At 41.0% G+C, this 16,333-nt stretch overlaps 1 protein-coding gene across 1 annotated transcript; it reads left to right on the top strand.

The window, feature by feature from the left end:
- Positions 1-5,034: 5,034 nt before the first annotated feature.
- Positions 5,035-8,124, top strand: POM121L2 (POM121 transmembrane nucleoporin like 2). Its single transcript, XM_045551936.1, is given in 4 exon segments — positions 5,035-7,108; positions 7,111-7,419; positions 7,422-7,646; positions 7,649-8,124. Coding segments are annotated over 4 exon segments (3,084 nt in total).
- Positions 8,125-16,333: the final 8,209 nt, after the last annotated feature.

The raw sequence follows: 16,333 nt of genomic DNA, 5'->3' as shown, positions 1-16,333 counted from the left end.
GCTCTGCGCCTGCGCCCGACAGCCAAAGGCAGGCGGGCTGTGCTCCGACCCATTTTCCTGGAGTCTTTGCATAGCCCCTCCCCTGCTGTGTGAGAGGCTGAGAGGTTGATGCTAGAGGCATGAGAAAGGGGGTCTATGAGAGCTCCTGAAGACCTTAATACACTCTGCAACGTATAGCCCAGACCAGTGATTTACAAAGTTTTAAATAGCACATACAAATTACCGTGAGAGCTTGTTAAAATTCAGATTTGTAAGCTTTATACTTAGTTAGGGATTGACTCATTGATCCAAAGAGGGTCCCAGGAAGATTACATTTTCATCCCAGATGATTTTGATGCAGGTGGCCCCTAGCCTATCTCTGGAAAAACAGGTTCCGTTGCACAGTCTAGATGTTTAAATACATTTAAACGCAGGACACTTTTCAAAGTCCACCAAGAGCCAAAGATAAAATCAGGACACTACCCTAATCTAAACAAACAAACAAAAAACCAAAAAACCCTACAGATAATTTTAGTACAGTGTAATGGAGTTGCACCAAAAGCGGTACAATTTTCCCTGGGATCTCAGAGGCAGGGACACTTACGGGATGAAGGATATTGGGGTGGTTTGACTAAGGGAAAATTTAATGGAAAGCATAGAGGAGGGCAACCTTAAAAATAGTTGATGAGCTAGAATAGTGGAAGCATGTGCAAAGCTGCAGATCTGGCATATGACAGCTGTGTGCAAGTACCATAGAAACATGAAGTAAGTATAAAGCATGAGGTATGAAATAAGTATAAAGGAGCAGGATCCAAATTAAAGGAGCAGGATTCCAGTTTCCTGGAACCTGTAGACAATTTTATCATTTCCTGGATTTTTTAAATTAAAAAACCATTCAAATTGTAGTAAACCATGAATAACATTAACATTACTATTTTAAAGTTGTACAATAAAGTTTTTAGTATTTTCATACCACCACCACTATCTAATCCCAGAACATTTTCATCACCCCTAAAGAAACCGTGGGTTCACGGGGCAATCTTTCTCCATTCCTTGCTCCTCGCAGCCCCTGGTAACTTCCATTTTACTTTATGAATTTGCCTATTCCATATAAGTGGAATCATATAATATTTGTCTACATCTGGTTTATTTTCTTTATCATACTGTTTTCAAGGCTCATTTATGTTGCAGCATGTACACTTCATGCCTTTTAATGGCAGAATAATATTCCATTTGTGTGTATGTATATACACACATATAAATAAATGTTATATATATAACATTTTGTTTATCATTAATCTCTTCTTGAACATTTGTGTTGCTTCCACCTTTTGGCCATTGTAAATAATTCTACATTGAACATTGGTGCATACATATCTGAGTCCCTGTTTTCAATTCTTTGGGTACATACCCAGGAGTGGAATTGCTGAATCATATGGTAATGCTATGTTCAGCTTTTTGAGGAACCACCAAATGGTTTTCCATAATAGCTGCATCATTTTACATTTCTGCAAGCAATGCAGGAGGGTTACATTTTCTCCACATCTTTGCCAAATTTGTTATTTAATGTTTTTGTTGTAGCTGCGTTATAGCCATCTTAATGGATATGAGGTTCTATCTCATTATGGTTTTGGTTTGCATTTCCCTAATGGCTGGTGATATTGAACATCTTTTCATGTGCTTATTTGTATATATTGTGAATATTAATTCTTCAGCAGATGTAAGATTTGCAAATATTTTCTCCCATTCTGTGGGTTGTCATTTCACTCTTTCGATAGTGTCCTTTGACTCACAAAACTTTTTAATTTTGATGAAGCCCAATTTATTTTTTTATTGCCTGTGTCATACTTACAAACACATTTTCTAATCCAAGGTCATGAAGATTTTGACTTGTGTTTTCCATCCTTTTACTTTCGATTTACTTGTATCTTTGAATTTAAAGTGGGTGTCCTCTACACAGCATATAGTTGAATATTGTTTTTCCATCCACCCTGGAAATTTCTGCCTTTTTGTTGATTTGCTTTAGGCATTCATGTTTAACACTATTACTGATATGTTTGGATTTGTCTGCCATTAAATTTTTAGATTTCTGTATGTCTCATATCTTTTTGGTTCTTCCATTCCTCCTATATTCCTTTTTTGCATTAAGCAAATATTTTTATATTGTGGCATTTAATTTCTTTAATAATTTTTCTATTATATATTTTGAGTTATTTCTTTAGAGGCTGCTCTAGCACTTGTCATGTATATCTTATCAGAACAGCTTCAGATTTATACTAACTTAATTCCAGTGAGATTTTAAAAAAATCTCATTTCTATATAGCTCTATTCCCTTTCCCCTTTTTTGTCATGTTATTATTATACATATTACATCTATAAATATTACAAACCAAACATTATATTATCACTTTATATAATTCTATGTGTTTTAAAGAAACTGAGAGAAAAAAGAGAAGAAACCTGTAAATATATATATATAAAAGATACAACTTACTGTATATTAACTTTCTTATTTATCATTTCTCGTTTCTTTATTCCTGTGGACTTGAGTTGCCATCAGGAGTCATTTCCTTAGCCCAGTACAGCATGCTTCCTACTACCCACCTTCTTTATGCAATTATTAGCAAATATATTACATTTCTGTAAGCTATAGGTCCCCAGGTACATTGTATACATATTGTTTTTACAATTGCTTTCTAAATCGGTTAAGAGAATAAACACGCATCTATCCTATCTTTTATAATTACATAATTACCTTTACCAGTGCTCTTTGTATTTTTTGTGTATTTGAATTACCATACATGCATTACTGACGGAGTCACCATCAATCTGAAGATCTTCCCTTAATATTTCTTGTAAGACAGGTCTGCTAGCAACAAATTCTCACAGTTTTTATTTATGTGGGAACATCTTTATTTTGCTTTCATTTTTGAATGCTTTGCTAGATATAGAGTTCTTGGCTGACGGTGTTTTTCTTTGACATATTTGAATATCTTATTCTGCTTCCTTCTGGCTTCTATTGTTTTGTATGAGAAGTCAGTTTTTAATTTTATTGGGGTTCCCTGAAAGTGATGAAAGATTTTTCTCTTGCTACTTTCAAGATTTTCTCCTTGTCTTTGGCTTTTAGAACTTTTACTGTGACACGTCTGTTTGTAGAACTCTTTATATAATCATATTTAGAATTTGTTGAGCTTCCTGGGTGTGTAGATTAATGTTTTTCAATTAGATTGGAAAGTTTTCAGCCACTATCCTTGAATTTTTTTCTGCTCCTTTCTCTCTCTCCTCTACACTTTCGTTATGTTTATGTTGGTGTGCTTAATGGTGTCCCACATTTCTCCACTACCCCCTCCTATAGCCACTGATCTTTTTACTGTTTCCATTGTTTTGCCCTTTACTGATTGTCATATATTTAGAATCATATGTAGCCTTTTCAGACTAGTTTCACTCACTTAGCAGTATGGATTTAAGATTCCTCCATGTGTTTTCATAGCTTGATAGTACACTTCTTTTTAGCACTGAATAATATTCCACTGTATGGATGTGCTATAGTTTGCTACCTATTCACCTATTGAATCATTTCTTGGGTGCTTCCAATTTTTGGCAATTATGAATAAAACTTCTACAAATATTTGTGTAAATATTATATGGACATAAGTTTTCAGCTCCTTTGGGTAGATAACTAGGGTTGTGCTTGCTAGATTGTATGGTAAGACTATGTTTAGCTTTGTAAGAAATTGCCAAACTGTCCTCCAAAGTAGCCGTACCATTTTGTATTCCAACTAGCAATGGATGAAAGTGCCTGTTACTCCACATCGCTTTTAGCCTTTGATACTGTCAGTGTTTTGAATTTTAGCTATTCAAATAGGTGTGTAGTGATATCTCATTGACGTTTTAATTTGCGATTCCCCAACGACCTATAATGTTGGGCAGCTTTTCATACAGTTTTCCATCTATATATCTTCTTTGGTGGGGTGTCTGTTCAGATCTTTTGCCCATTATTTTTTTAACTTATTGTGAATTTTAACATTCTATATATTTTGCATGCCAGTCCTTTATCAGACACATATATATTTTGCAAATATTTTCTCCAATCTGTAGCTTGTCTTTTCATTCTCTTAACAGTGTCTCTCGCAGAGCAGAAGCATCATGGGGTGGCCTGAGCTAGGGACTGAGCTGATGCTTGCGAAGGGCTCAGGGTTGGTAGACAGGATATCCCATTTGTCCCCTCTGGAGCCTCAAGGCCGCGCCTGATGGAAACGGTCCTGCGTTCTCCGAGAACCATGGGAAGGTGACCTGGATTCGGCCGCCGAGAGGCGCTGAAAAAGCCAGGTGGTGGCTCCTGTTTTCTGTACAAATGCCTGGTACCTACTGGCGGCGGCCAGAGCAGCAGGAAATGAGAATAGCAGAGATCCTCAATTAGCCAGCAGCCTTCCGTACTGTTACCGCCACAAATGCCATTCGAGCTGCACAGCTCCACCACCGGCCCAGGTCTCCAGTCCTGCGCACAAGCCAGAGCCGCCCACACTCACCCTGCGCGTCTCGGATAGCATCCCCCACTTAGACTTGGGGGAGCTGGCGGGCAGACCGATCCGCGCAGGGGCTCTGAGCCTGGACCCTCAAGGCCCGTCTCAGTCGGAGCCTGGAGCCTTGGCGCCAGCTCGATTCAAGCTCTCCGCGACTCGGTGAGCCCTGGCCACTCGGTCCCAGACCGGCACTGCCTACGCCGGGGCGACGGGCCACGCGCTTCCTGTCGAGTTCCTCTCCTCACGCCGCGTGCTGCAACTCCAGCGGAGAAACCAGAGGTCTGAGCGCCCCAGTTAGGCTTCAAAATAGCAGAGCAAGCTATTGGGGCCGCCGAAGCCCCGCGTGTCCCCTATTTCCGTGGATGCGGGGCCTGCAGGGTGCCAAGTGCCCTGATAACCCTCGCGCTTTCCTCGCGGCTGGATCCCAACCGTCACCCGAACACTGCGCTTCGACTGGGGTAAATTCCGCAGACCTCCAAAACCTGGGAAGCCAGAACCCTGCTCCGTCACTGGCCGCATCGCATCTCTCCTTATGGGCAGTTATCTGGGCAAGCCAGGACTCTCGCCGTCGTCCCCAGCCCAGGTGCGCACAGTCTTGATGGAGAGGCCCAGGAACCACCAGCCAGCTCAGCCACTTCACCAAGTTCATGGGGTTCAGTTCGTCCGCCGCGCTGAACCCGCCCCGCAACACAGACCTGTGAGTAGGCCGCCAAACTGGGACCCTGGCAATCCACCCACGTGGCTGGTTAACGAGACTTGGAGGCACTTTCCTTCAGACTGGGGGAAAAGTTACTTAAAGCGAAGTATTTTGTCTCTTCAGCACCCCAGGGCAATTGGGAGCCCAGTAACCGTCAAAATCACGCCTCCTGACCAGAGAGTGCCTCCTTCCATTTCTCGGGCGGATGTAGTCAACTCTGCAGGGCCGCCATCCTCTGAGAAGGCCCCAGACCCGTGTGCAAAGGAGACAGTGCTGAGGGCCCTCAGAGAGTGCAGAAAGAGGAGAGTGAGGTTGGAAGAACCACTATTCTCTGAGAGCCTGGTCAGTAAGAGTAAGAGTCCAGAGACCAGACTATCGGCATTTAAACCCCTGATGAAAAATGGAGCCCTCGCTTCTTTTGTGCCCAGGCCTGGGCCTCTGAAGAGAAGTCTCCACTCCCGGAGCTCAGACCACAGCTTGACTAAGAGGCCCAGTTGCTCCTCCATGAGTTCCTTGGCCAGCATACACACAGGTGGCCCCCTCAGTTCCAAAAGGAATGCTATTACCAGCTCTTACAGCTCTTCTAGAGATTTCTCAGAGCCTTGGAAAAGAAGTGTTCTCAGTGCATCATGTCAGACACCAGAGTGGCCAATAAAAAAGAAAGAAAACGGTCAATCTCACTCTCCAGTCCCACTGGTATTAGACAGTGAATCCCCAGGAACATCTGGAAGTTCTGGAAAGTAAAATCAGAAGATTTCGCTGCTGCTTTCTAGCCCTGGGAACTTGCTGTCTGTGACTCCACCTCCCCAACTTGGTTATGCAGTCCCTGATGAAGATCTGACCTTCGGGGAGAAAGCTGGGTTACAGTGGAGCAACAAAGCCAGAAAGGATACAACGGAGGCCACCACAGACCCTGTGCCTGAAACTTGGCCTGCTATTCAGACTTCCCTGTCTCTCACTTGGCCTCCTTCAGGGACAGCTCTAGCCAAGAGTATAAATCCTCAGTTGGAAAGCTTAAAGAAATTGAAGTCTCCAGGTCCACTAGCCTCCCCACAGTCTACTGGAGAGGCAACCAATGTGGCCCATTCACCTCTGAGGACACCCAGCCTACTGACCCCACATGGGTGCTCACAGTCAGAGCTCCTTCCAGGCATTTCTCCAGACTCAAAGCCCACAGCTACTTTCATCCTGCTGACCACCACCTTCCCCACATCATTAGTCACTGACACCATCTGGCCACCTTCAACCTCTCAGGCTGACAGGTTTGCCATGCCCCCAGACTCACCTGCCATTTCCCCTGTAGGACCCACCATGCAAAGTACTTTGTTTGGAATGATGAGTAGCCTAACTTCTCGTCTTCCCGCATCTGCACCTCCTGCTGCAACTTCTGTTCACCTCATGTTAAAACCCATTTTTGAGCCCCTGTACTATAATGAGATTGGAGGCTCCTTATATTCTAGAATTTCAGTCACAGCTGCAGCATCTCCAAGCTCTTCCCTCTCCACAAGTTGGGGCATTTTAACTCCTACCTTCAAGCCTATCTTTGGCAGCATAGGACCACTTGAAACTATGCCCATGATAGCTCCTTTCTCCTCCAAGCAGGACTCTCCTCCAGTCACTCCTGCTTCTACCCATCTCTTCCATGGCCTGGTCAAGGCCACCTCTGTGGTCATGTCTACCACCCTAGCCAGCACATCCAAAGATCCTGTTTTTAAGCCACCTTTGGATTCTGGTGTAGTGAATGTTATCAGTACCATGGGCAACACTTACTCTGTCCCTTCCACTTGCCACATTTTCCTGCTTGGGGCTGCTTGGGCCTTCAGGGATGGCTTCTCCCCAGCCACAGGCTTCATTTTCCCACCACACCACCATACTACCATCCATACTGTACACACAGTAACCATCTTTAGCCGGTTCTTTCCAGTGCTGTCCAAATATCCTCAAGAAGAAGCACTGCTAATTTCAGGAGTATGGGCAGCCATCTGTCAACCTCAGCCTTTGTACACAAAAGCCGGCCTGTACTGTCACCCAGCATCTCCAACCTGACCCCAGCATTCACAGTTTCCTTGGGGTCCAACTCAAGGCCACCTAACCTACTATCCCCAGGAGACACTTCCCAGCCTACATTTGGGAACACAGATGGACAGAAGCAAGATGCCCCCCAGCCAGCTCTTGCCTCAAGCTTCCATAGCTCTTTTCATTTTGGGAATTCAGCAGTGGCATCCCAAGCCCAGTGCCAACTCGAGCTCAGCCAATCTTTGGCATCACTACCCAGTCAACCTCTGGGGGTTTGACATCCTCAACCTCCACCTTTCACATCCCTGCCAGTATCCACCCAGACTTTGGCAGCACTTCTGCAGGTTTTCCCTTTGGTCAAGCTAGTACAACTGGCTTAGGAGTTGTCACCCAGAGGCCCTGAAGTGGGGCTTGTGGCTCAGTGCTTGGCAGCACAGCCCACAACATTTTGCCTTTGGGAGATTGGTAACCCCTATGGACTGTGGGGAGCCCGGGATCAGTGTGACTTCCCCAGACATGAGCTCTGTGTCTGGAGCTTTCAGTGTTGGAGTAATGCCAATTGGGACTGCTAGTACCACAACCCTCTTTGAAAAATACTGGAGCCAGAACACTCAGGGTCTGTCCAGCCAGAGCACTCCTTTTGTTTGGGGGAGGGTCAGCATTTCTGCAAGAAAGAGTGTGTTTGGGACTCCCTCCATGCCCTCCTTTCCTCAAAGGACCCCTGTTCCTGGACCAGTTAAGTCAGGCAGTGGTGTTGGTTTTGGGATGCCCCCTCCACCTGCCCAGGGCTCTGTTGGAAGAAGACCTTTCAGATCATCAGTCCCTTCATTTTGGACTGGTGCAAAATCAGAAACCCCAAAGAATCAGGAGCAAGGTCATTCCTGAAGGCATCATACCCATAGGAAATAGCCTGTGTTCCCTGTCACCAGCACCCTGATTCCAACCTCAGTATTGCTATGAAGAGCCTTAGTCTCTTCCAACTCTCTAAAGCAAACATACCCAGATCTAAAGCTAGAGCTTTAGCTTTTTCACCCTGTGGGTCCTAATCTACATCCTTGAAGAAAGTAAAGGACTAAGGCATCATTATTTATGGTAGCTATAAACAAACAAAAACACCTAGGAATTTAACCAAGGAGGTGAAAGATCTCTACAGTTCAAACTATAACACACTGGTGAAAGATATGGAAGGCTAGATTTGGGATTTAAAGCCTAATGGCTCCAGAGTCTGTGCTCACTTCTCTCTCCCTTTAGAAAATCACCAAAGTTAGAATTCAAACCCAGGTATGTCTGACTCTAAATATCCATGCTGTTTCAACATTTAAAGGCATCTCACAGCCCAAAATTGCCATCTTACCAAACAGGGCAGGAAGGTAAACATTAGCCATTATCTACTTCTCTTTGCATGATAACTTAACATTTATCTAGTGATGGCTCTATGCCCTGTATTGTGCTTTGCACTGAACATTCAGAGGTGAAGAACAACTCCTGTTTTGGAGGTTACAATTTAGTGGGCAGATTGATAAGCAAGCCAGTGATTCCAATATAAGTGACAAATGCCTAGGGAAAGGGAGCAGGGAAGAGGGTCATCTTATCTAAGACTGACTTGAATTCTACCTGTCAGTGTGTGTTCTAGGCACTAAGTGGAGAAGGGTGTTGCAGGCCAAGTACAAAACCTGTGCACAGCCGGGTAAGGCAGATAGAGCACGATCTATTAAGACAACTTCTACAGAGTCAGGCATAGCTGGGGATGAGCAAGGGCAGGTCACAGATATGCTTATAAACTATGTAGGGCAGTATGGAAAGTGTCCTAAACACAAGAGAGAGCCATGAAAAGATTTTGGAGAGGGAAGAGAGAAGTTTACACTTGGGGTTTAGATTGCTCTGTCTGTCACGGGAGGGAGGATTAAACGGGGACAGACTGGAGGCTTGGAAACGTGTAGGAAATTCATGGAGACATCAGCAAACATTACAAATGTGAGTTTGAACTAGGTTAACAGTGGTTGTCAACCAAGTAGTTAACACTGGGGATGAGGAGGCAATAAGGAAGATGAGAAATTAAGGAGCAGGACCTGGGGAATCCCTGAGGGGATCTGACCTGGCTTAGACTACTGCTTTTTTTTTTTTTCTTCCCTAAGGCACAGGATTAACAGATGGCCCCAGGAAACTGCAGAGCCTGCAAAGCCTATTTCCATCCTCAGGCAGATGGAAATAGCAGTCTGATGACCAGTCTCCAAGTTGACCTCTGCCTCTCCAGGCTCAGCCAACACTCTTCCTCCCAACTCCTGCTATGAGGATCCTTCCAGCCATCAGTCAGTCAGCAGTGCAGACTGACACTTATGTTAGTCAATATATACTTTATATATATATATATTTTTTTTTTTTCTTGGATATCCCTTTATTTGCCCTTCACTCTTTCAGTCAGCTGGGCTGTTCTGGGCTCCTTTCCTCAGGAAAGACATGTAAAAAGTAAAAGAAGCAACTGTTCTTTAAGTCTTTTCTTGGATTTGGTTTCCAAAAGCCTAAAGACTTTGGAGTGGCAGAGAAGTATCAAGACAGAGGTAAGTTTTAGGAAGATGTGGGCTTTGGGGACAATGAGACATCCAGGAAATTAGAAAGATTTCCCTGGAGTGGAAGGAGGAGTGATGGGGATAAGCAATGAGGTAGAGGTTGATGGGCCCTGAGGTGTCAGCCAGCCCTCAAAGCAGATATGGGTGTGGAATTAGGGGCAAAGGGGACCTCAGACAGCCTCTCAGAAATTTTGGTAATCAGTGATGATCCCAGGAAGAGTCCTGTCTTCAGGAAGAGTCAAAGATTAATCAGACAAAAATCTATAGCCCTAAAGGACCACATTCACAGTTTCATGTGGAACGTAAATGTAGCCCTTGGAGAATTTATATTTTAATTTCCTTAATCTCTATTTAATTTTATTTTTTTTAGATATGGGGTCTCACTCTTTCACCCAGGCTGAAATGCAGTGTTGTGATCATAGCTTACTGCAACCTTGAACTCCTGGCCACAAACAATCCTCCTGCCTCAGCTTCCCAAGTAGCTGGGACTACAGATGCTCACCACCATGCCAGGCTAATTTTTAAAAAAAATTTTTTTGAAGAGATGGGGTCTCACTGTTACCCAGGATGAATCTCTATTTTAATTTCTTAAATTATGAATTAAATTGAGCTCCAAAATCTACAAGATATGTCTTGTTTAACTGAGGTGTTAACTCATTTGATATTCAGGAAAATGTGTCTGTTTGGACCGTGGATCTGGACTACAGAGGTAAAGAAAGCTCTCCTGAGTGGGGACAAGTCTCTTCTGTGGCTAGCTGCAACTGCTCCATGAAGGCCACACATCCTTCTATTATCTTGGTGTTTGACCAAGTCATTGTCTCAAGTGGGTAGACAAGTCCTGTCCTAACCATGAGAGTCCAGAAGTGGAACAAAGACTGTATCTTGATGTCCCCAGATAATGAATAGGGAGAGTCAGGCTATTTCTGCATCAGTGGTGGGGAAGCCAATTAAAAGTATTGGTGGGGAAATCAATATATACAGGGCAGATGCTTGTGCACAGACAATCATGCACAAACACACAAATACACAGACGCATAGACATACATATGCAGGCACCACACAATTTATAGTTTTATTTTACTTGTTCTTTAAATTTTATGAAATTTCAGCTCTCTCTCTTTTAGAAAATCCAGTTACATCTTGCATGAAAGTTTCACTTGAAGTAGACACAACAATATTGAAGGGAAGTTATTCTGTTCCCTATGGTATGGTATCAGCCAATAAGAAGATTTCTAATATAATTTCTGGACACAGAATCTTTACTGATTGAACCTGGGGTGCCATCCTTAAAGGAGTAACCTATAATCCTTGGTATGTTCTTATCCTATGTTGATGCATGAGTAAGAAGTGTCTCTAAAACATTTTAAATCTGCACTATCTATGTGTCCTTTAGCTGTAGTGGCTGTTGAGCACATGAAATGTGGCTAGACCAAATTGAGATGTGATGTAAATGTAAGATACACACCAATTTTTCACACTTCATATGAAAAGAGAATTTCAATGATAATTTTTTCAAATTGATTAAATGTTGAAATGATTATATTTTGGATGTATTGGGTTAAAAAATACATATTATTAAAACCAGTTTCACCTGTTTGTTTTCACTCTTTTTAATGTGGCTTCTAGACCATTTAATATTATACACATGGCTCACATTTGTGGCTTGTGTTATATTTTGTTGGAGTATGGCTAGTTTAGTCAACCCACATCTTATATATTTTTATTAATGAGCTCATTGCCAGTATCCACTGAATAACATACCACTAATTTTACTTTTGTAAACCCATTTCTGACATTCTTTAGACTAATTAGCAAAGCATTTGCTATTGATAAGAGAAAAGAGAACTGAAGTAATTGAACCATCCCTAGAGTGTGAATTTTTGACTAAGGAGAATGACTACCTTCAAGGTACAAGTTAAAAATAACCCACCATTATATCACACTTTCTATACTGAAGAAAGTTAGTGACATCATAGGCATTAGATGCCTGGGAAAGAGGACTATGGGAAGTACTGTTAGCAAGAGGTATTGTTTCCTCACTGTGTGCAGGTACTAGTCTAATGGGCTTTACATACTTAGTTCTTCTAATATATTCCTATGAGTTATTCCCTATTATCTTCATCCCTATGCAAAATGCACAGAGTGGTTAAGAAACTCACATATGTGAAGTGAGCTGTGTCAACCTAGATTTGAACCATGTTACGCTTTTGCCACTGCACTGCACTGGAGGAAGGCCCCATAGTGAGTTGGGAGGAGCACAGTCTTTGGAGCCAACTACCTAGAAACAATTCTTTTTAAAATTTTAATATTTTTAATTGATAAATAATAGTTGTCTATATTTATGGAGTACAATGTGATGTTTTTATACATGTATACAATGTGGAATGATTAAATCACGCTAAGTAACATATGCATCACCTCTTTTACCTATTTTTTTTATGGTGGGACATTTGAAATTTACTCTCTTAGTTATTTTGAAATATGCAATTCATTTTTTTGGCTACAATCACCTTGCTTGCAATAGATCTCGAAACTTATTCCTCCTGTCTATCTGAAACTTTGTATCCTTTGACCAACAACTCCTCATTTCTTCCCTCTCCCCCAACCCCAGTAACCATAGCTCTACTCTTTACTTCTATGATTTCAACTTTTTTAAATTCCACAAATAAGTGAGATCATGTGGTATTTGTCTTGCTGTGCCTGGCTTCTTTCACTTTACGTAATGTCCTCCAGATTCATCCATATGGTCGAAAATGACAGAATTTCCTTCTTTTTTAAGGCTGAATGATATTCTATTGTGTATCTATACCACGTTTTCTTTATCCGTTCATTCATCGATGTACATTTAGGTTGACTTCATATCTTGGCTATTGTGAATAATGCTGCAGTGAACATGGGAGTGCAGATATCCCTTCAACATATTGATTTCAACTCCTTTGAATATATTCCCAGCAGTGGGATTGCTGGAGCATATGGCAGTTCTATTTTTAGTTTTTTGAGGAGCCTTCATACTGTTTTCCATAATGGATGTACTAATTTACATTCCCACCAACAATGTGCAAAGTTTTCTCTGCATCCTCACCAACACTCTGGACACAATTTTTGCCTCTGTCACTTTCTCATTGTGTGTCCTTTAGGCAAGCTATTTGTCTTCTTCATGGTTTTGTCCCCCTCTGTAAAATGATGGTTGATACAATGCCTACCTCATAGGACTGTCATGAACTCAATAGTTTGACAGTTTCTCATAAAATTAAATATATACTTACCATATACTCCTGAGAATTTCTCTAGAGAAATAAAAACACATGTTCACACAAAAACCTGTATATGGTGCCTGGATGTTTATAGTGGTTTTATTGATTATTGAGTAAAAATTGAAACAACCTAAATGTCCTTCAACATGTGAATGGATAAACAAATGGTAGTATACTCATACAAATGAATACAAATCAGCAATAAAAAGAAATAAATCGTTGATATATGTAACAACTTGGATGAATCTCAGTGACATTATGTTGAGTGAAAGAAGTCAGTTTCAAAAGGTCACATACTATTTAATTTCATTTAAGTGACATTCTCAAAAGGACAGCCTACAGTGAGTGATAGAGAACATGTCAGTGTTTATCAGGGGTAGGGATGGTGGGATGTGTGAAAAATTTTTCTTATTGATAGACATTCAAGTTGTTTGCAAAGTCTGAATATTACAAATCCCACATATTGCATCAGAGATACTTGGGCTTATGTTTAGATATTCTAAGGTGGATCCTCAGAAGGAGAATTGATGGATTTTTGGGAGTCTGCTTTACGAAATTCTTTATCCCATTCACTTGAATTTTCTTTTGAAAGCTTTAGAGTTTTTTTCTGTTGCATTATACTGCTAAATAATTTTGGACTTTTTCTTCTTAGTTTGACAAATAGTTAAATCCCCACACAGAGAGGCAATTGTCCCAACCCAATTTTTGAATAGATGTCATTTCTTCACTGATCTGTGATGCCATCTCTGCTATATGCTAAGTTGTTATAAAATGTTATAAAATGTATATGTTTCTATTCCATTTAGCCATTATCTAATAATGTATTATGAACAAAGAATTCTAATGATTGTAGATTTATAACATAAGTAAAAGATAATGGTCTAAAAATGGCAATTTTATTTTTCTTAGCTCTTTAGGCCTCACATTTGTTCATCACATTACATTGTCATGATTTCACTTAATAAATTTACAAAATTCCTTCCTGCATCTGCATCATCCTTTCTCCCTTTCTTTTTGCCCATAGAAATGATCTCTCTTCTCCCTAAGACCTGGCCTCCCACTTGGAGCCAATTTCCTCCTGCTTTCTTCTCTCTCTTTGGTATCTTCAGACTCTTATCTGTTCACAGTATATTTCCTATCAGCATTTAAACATACTCAAGTCTTACCTTAAATTCTAGCAAAATTTAAGAATCTGCTCCATGACTTCCCCAGGCATTTTGTATTTTTTTTTTCCCTTCAGCCCAATTTCGGTATCTCCTATGTCTATTTGCATTGCCTGTGTGATCTACCATCCATTCTAGTTTGGTTTCAGCCCCCATTGCTACCTAAACCATAACTCACTAAGTTCAGCCTTAGCTTCCTTGCTCCATCCAGTGGACAACATTTTGTCTTCATCTTTGTACTTCCCAGAAGCCTTTGAAACTTCTTTGCATAAGTGACACTGTCTGGTTTCTCTCCATCCTCTCTTGCCCTTTTCAATAGTCCCTTTTGTATGTTCAAACCCAAACTTTAAATAATACTATTTTCCAAGTCTTGGTCTTTGGTCCTTTTTTCCCCTCATGGTCATTCTCTATCTGAACAGTGTTATCATTGCCGAGAATTTCAGTTCTCTAGTCCCAAGGTTATATTGTGTAGGTCTCTATATCCCAGTATATCTTGCTACCTAGTGAGATTCTCTATTCATCTACCTCATATATCAAAAACTTGACTTTTTGTGTGTCTGAATCCTAATCAAAACAAATAAAACAAAAGGCAAAATCCTATTTTTTTCCATGTTCTCTCCAGACCATGTGACAACATTTTTTGCAATATGGTTAGGCTGATAATTTTCCAAATCATCAAATTGCAGTTCCTTTTTGCTTAACAGTTCCCTTATCAATTTACCTTTTTTCCTCTTGCATTTTACTATGAGGAGCAAGGAAACACCAGGCCTAACCTTTGCTTGGAAATCTTAGCTAAGTATCCAAGTTCATTATTTACAAGTGCTATTTTCCTCCCAACCCTAGAAAACTATTCAGCCAAGTTTTCTGCCACTGTATGGCAAGAATTGCCTTTTCTCCACTATACAGTAACATGCTCCTTATTTCCTCCTGAGACCTCACAAGATGTGCCTTTAATTCTCATTTCTCCCAAGATTCTGTTCATGATACCTATCTGTATTTTCTAAGATGATAGACACTTTCTTTTTTGTACTCTTCATTTTCTTTTGAGCCCTCACCAAAATTGCATTTACCATCCATATTTCTACCAACAATCTTTTCAAGCAATCTAGGCTTTTCTATGATGTGCCTCAAAATTCTTCCAGCCTCTGCCCTTTACTCAATTCCAAAGCCACTTTCACATTTTTAGGTATTTGTTACAGCAGCGCCCCACTCTCAATACCAAAATCTCTATTAGTTTCCTAGGACTGTTGTAACAAATTGTCACAAAATTGATGGCTTAAAACAACAGAAATTTATTCCTTCACAGTTCTGAAGACTAGAGGTCCAAAATAACAGAGCTGTCAGGGCCATGTTCCTTCTACAGTCTCCAGGGAAGAATCCTTCCTTGCCTCTTCCTAGCTTATGGTATTTACTAGCAATCCTTGGCATTCCTGGCTTGTTCCTACATTACTCCAATATTTACTCATACCGTCTACATTGTCATATGGCCTTCTTCTGTGTTTCCAAATCTCTCTCCTTATGGGGACACCAGTCATTGGATTGGAGGCCCACCCTAATCCAGGGTAACCTGATCCTGATCACATCTGCAAAGACCCTATTTCCAAATAAGGTCACATTCACAGGTACCAGAGGTTAGCACAACATATCTATTTTGTAGAACACAATTGAACCTACAACAGGCCCCTTGCAATTCTATATGAATTTGAGTATCAGTTTTTCCATTTCTGCAAAAGAGGCCATTGGAATTTTCATAGGAATTGCATTGAAGCTATAGCTCACTTTGGGTAGTATTGACATCTTAATGATACTACATTTTTCAATCCATAAACATGTGATATCTTGCCATTTATTTAGGTATACTTTACATTATTTTAGCAGTGTTTTGCAATTTTTATGCACAAGTCTTTCACCTCATTGGTTCAATTCATTCCTAGGTATTTATTCTTTTGGATGCTATTGTAAATGGAATTGTTTTCTTAATTTCTGTCTTAGTCCATTCGGGCTTTTGCAACAAAATACCATAGACTGGATAACTTATAAACAACATTAATTAATTTCTCACAGTTCTAGATGCTAGGAAGTCCAAGATCAAAGTGTCACCAGATTCAGTGTCTGGTTAGAGTTCAATTTCTTG

The sequence above is a fragment of the Lemur catta genome, chromosome 5 (assembly GCF_020740605.2).
Source record: "Lemur catta isolate mLemCat1 chromosome 5, mLemCat1.pri, whole genome shotgun sequence".
Classification (NCBI taxonomy): Eukaryota; Metazoa; Chordata; class Mammalia; order Primates; family Lemuridae; genus Lemur; species Lemur catta.
This window is presented reverse-complemented; position numbering and strand designations above follow the sequence as displayed.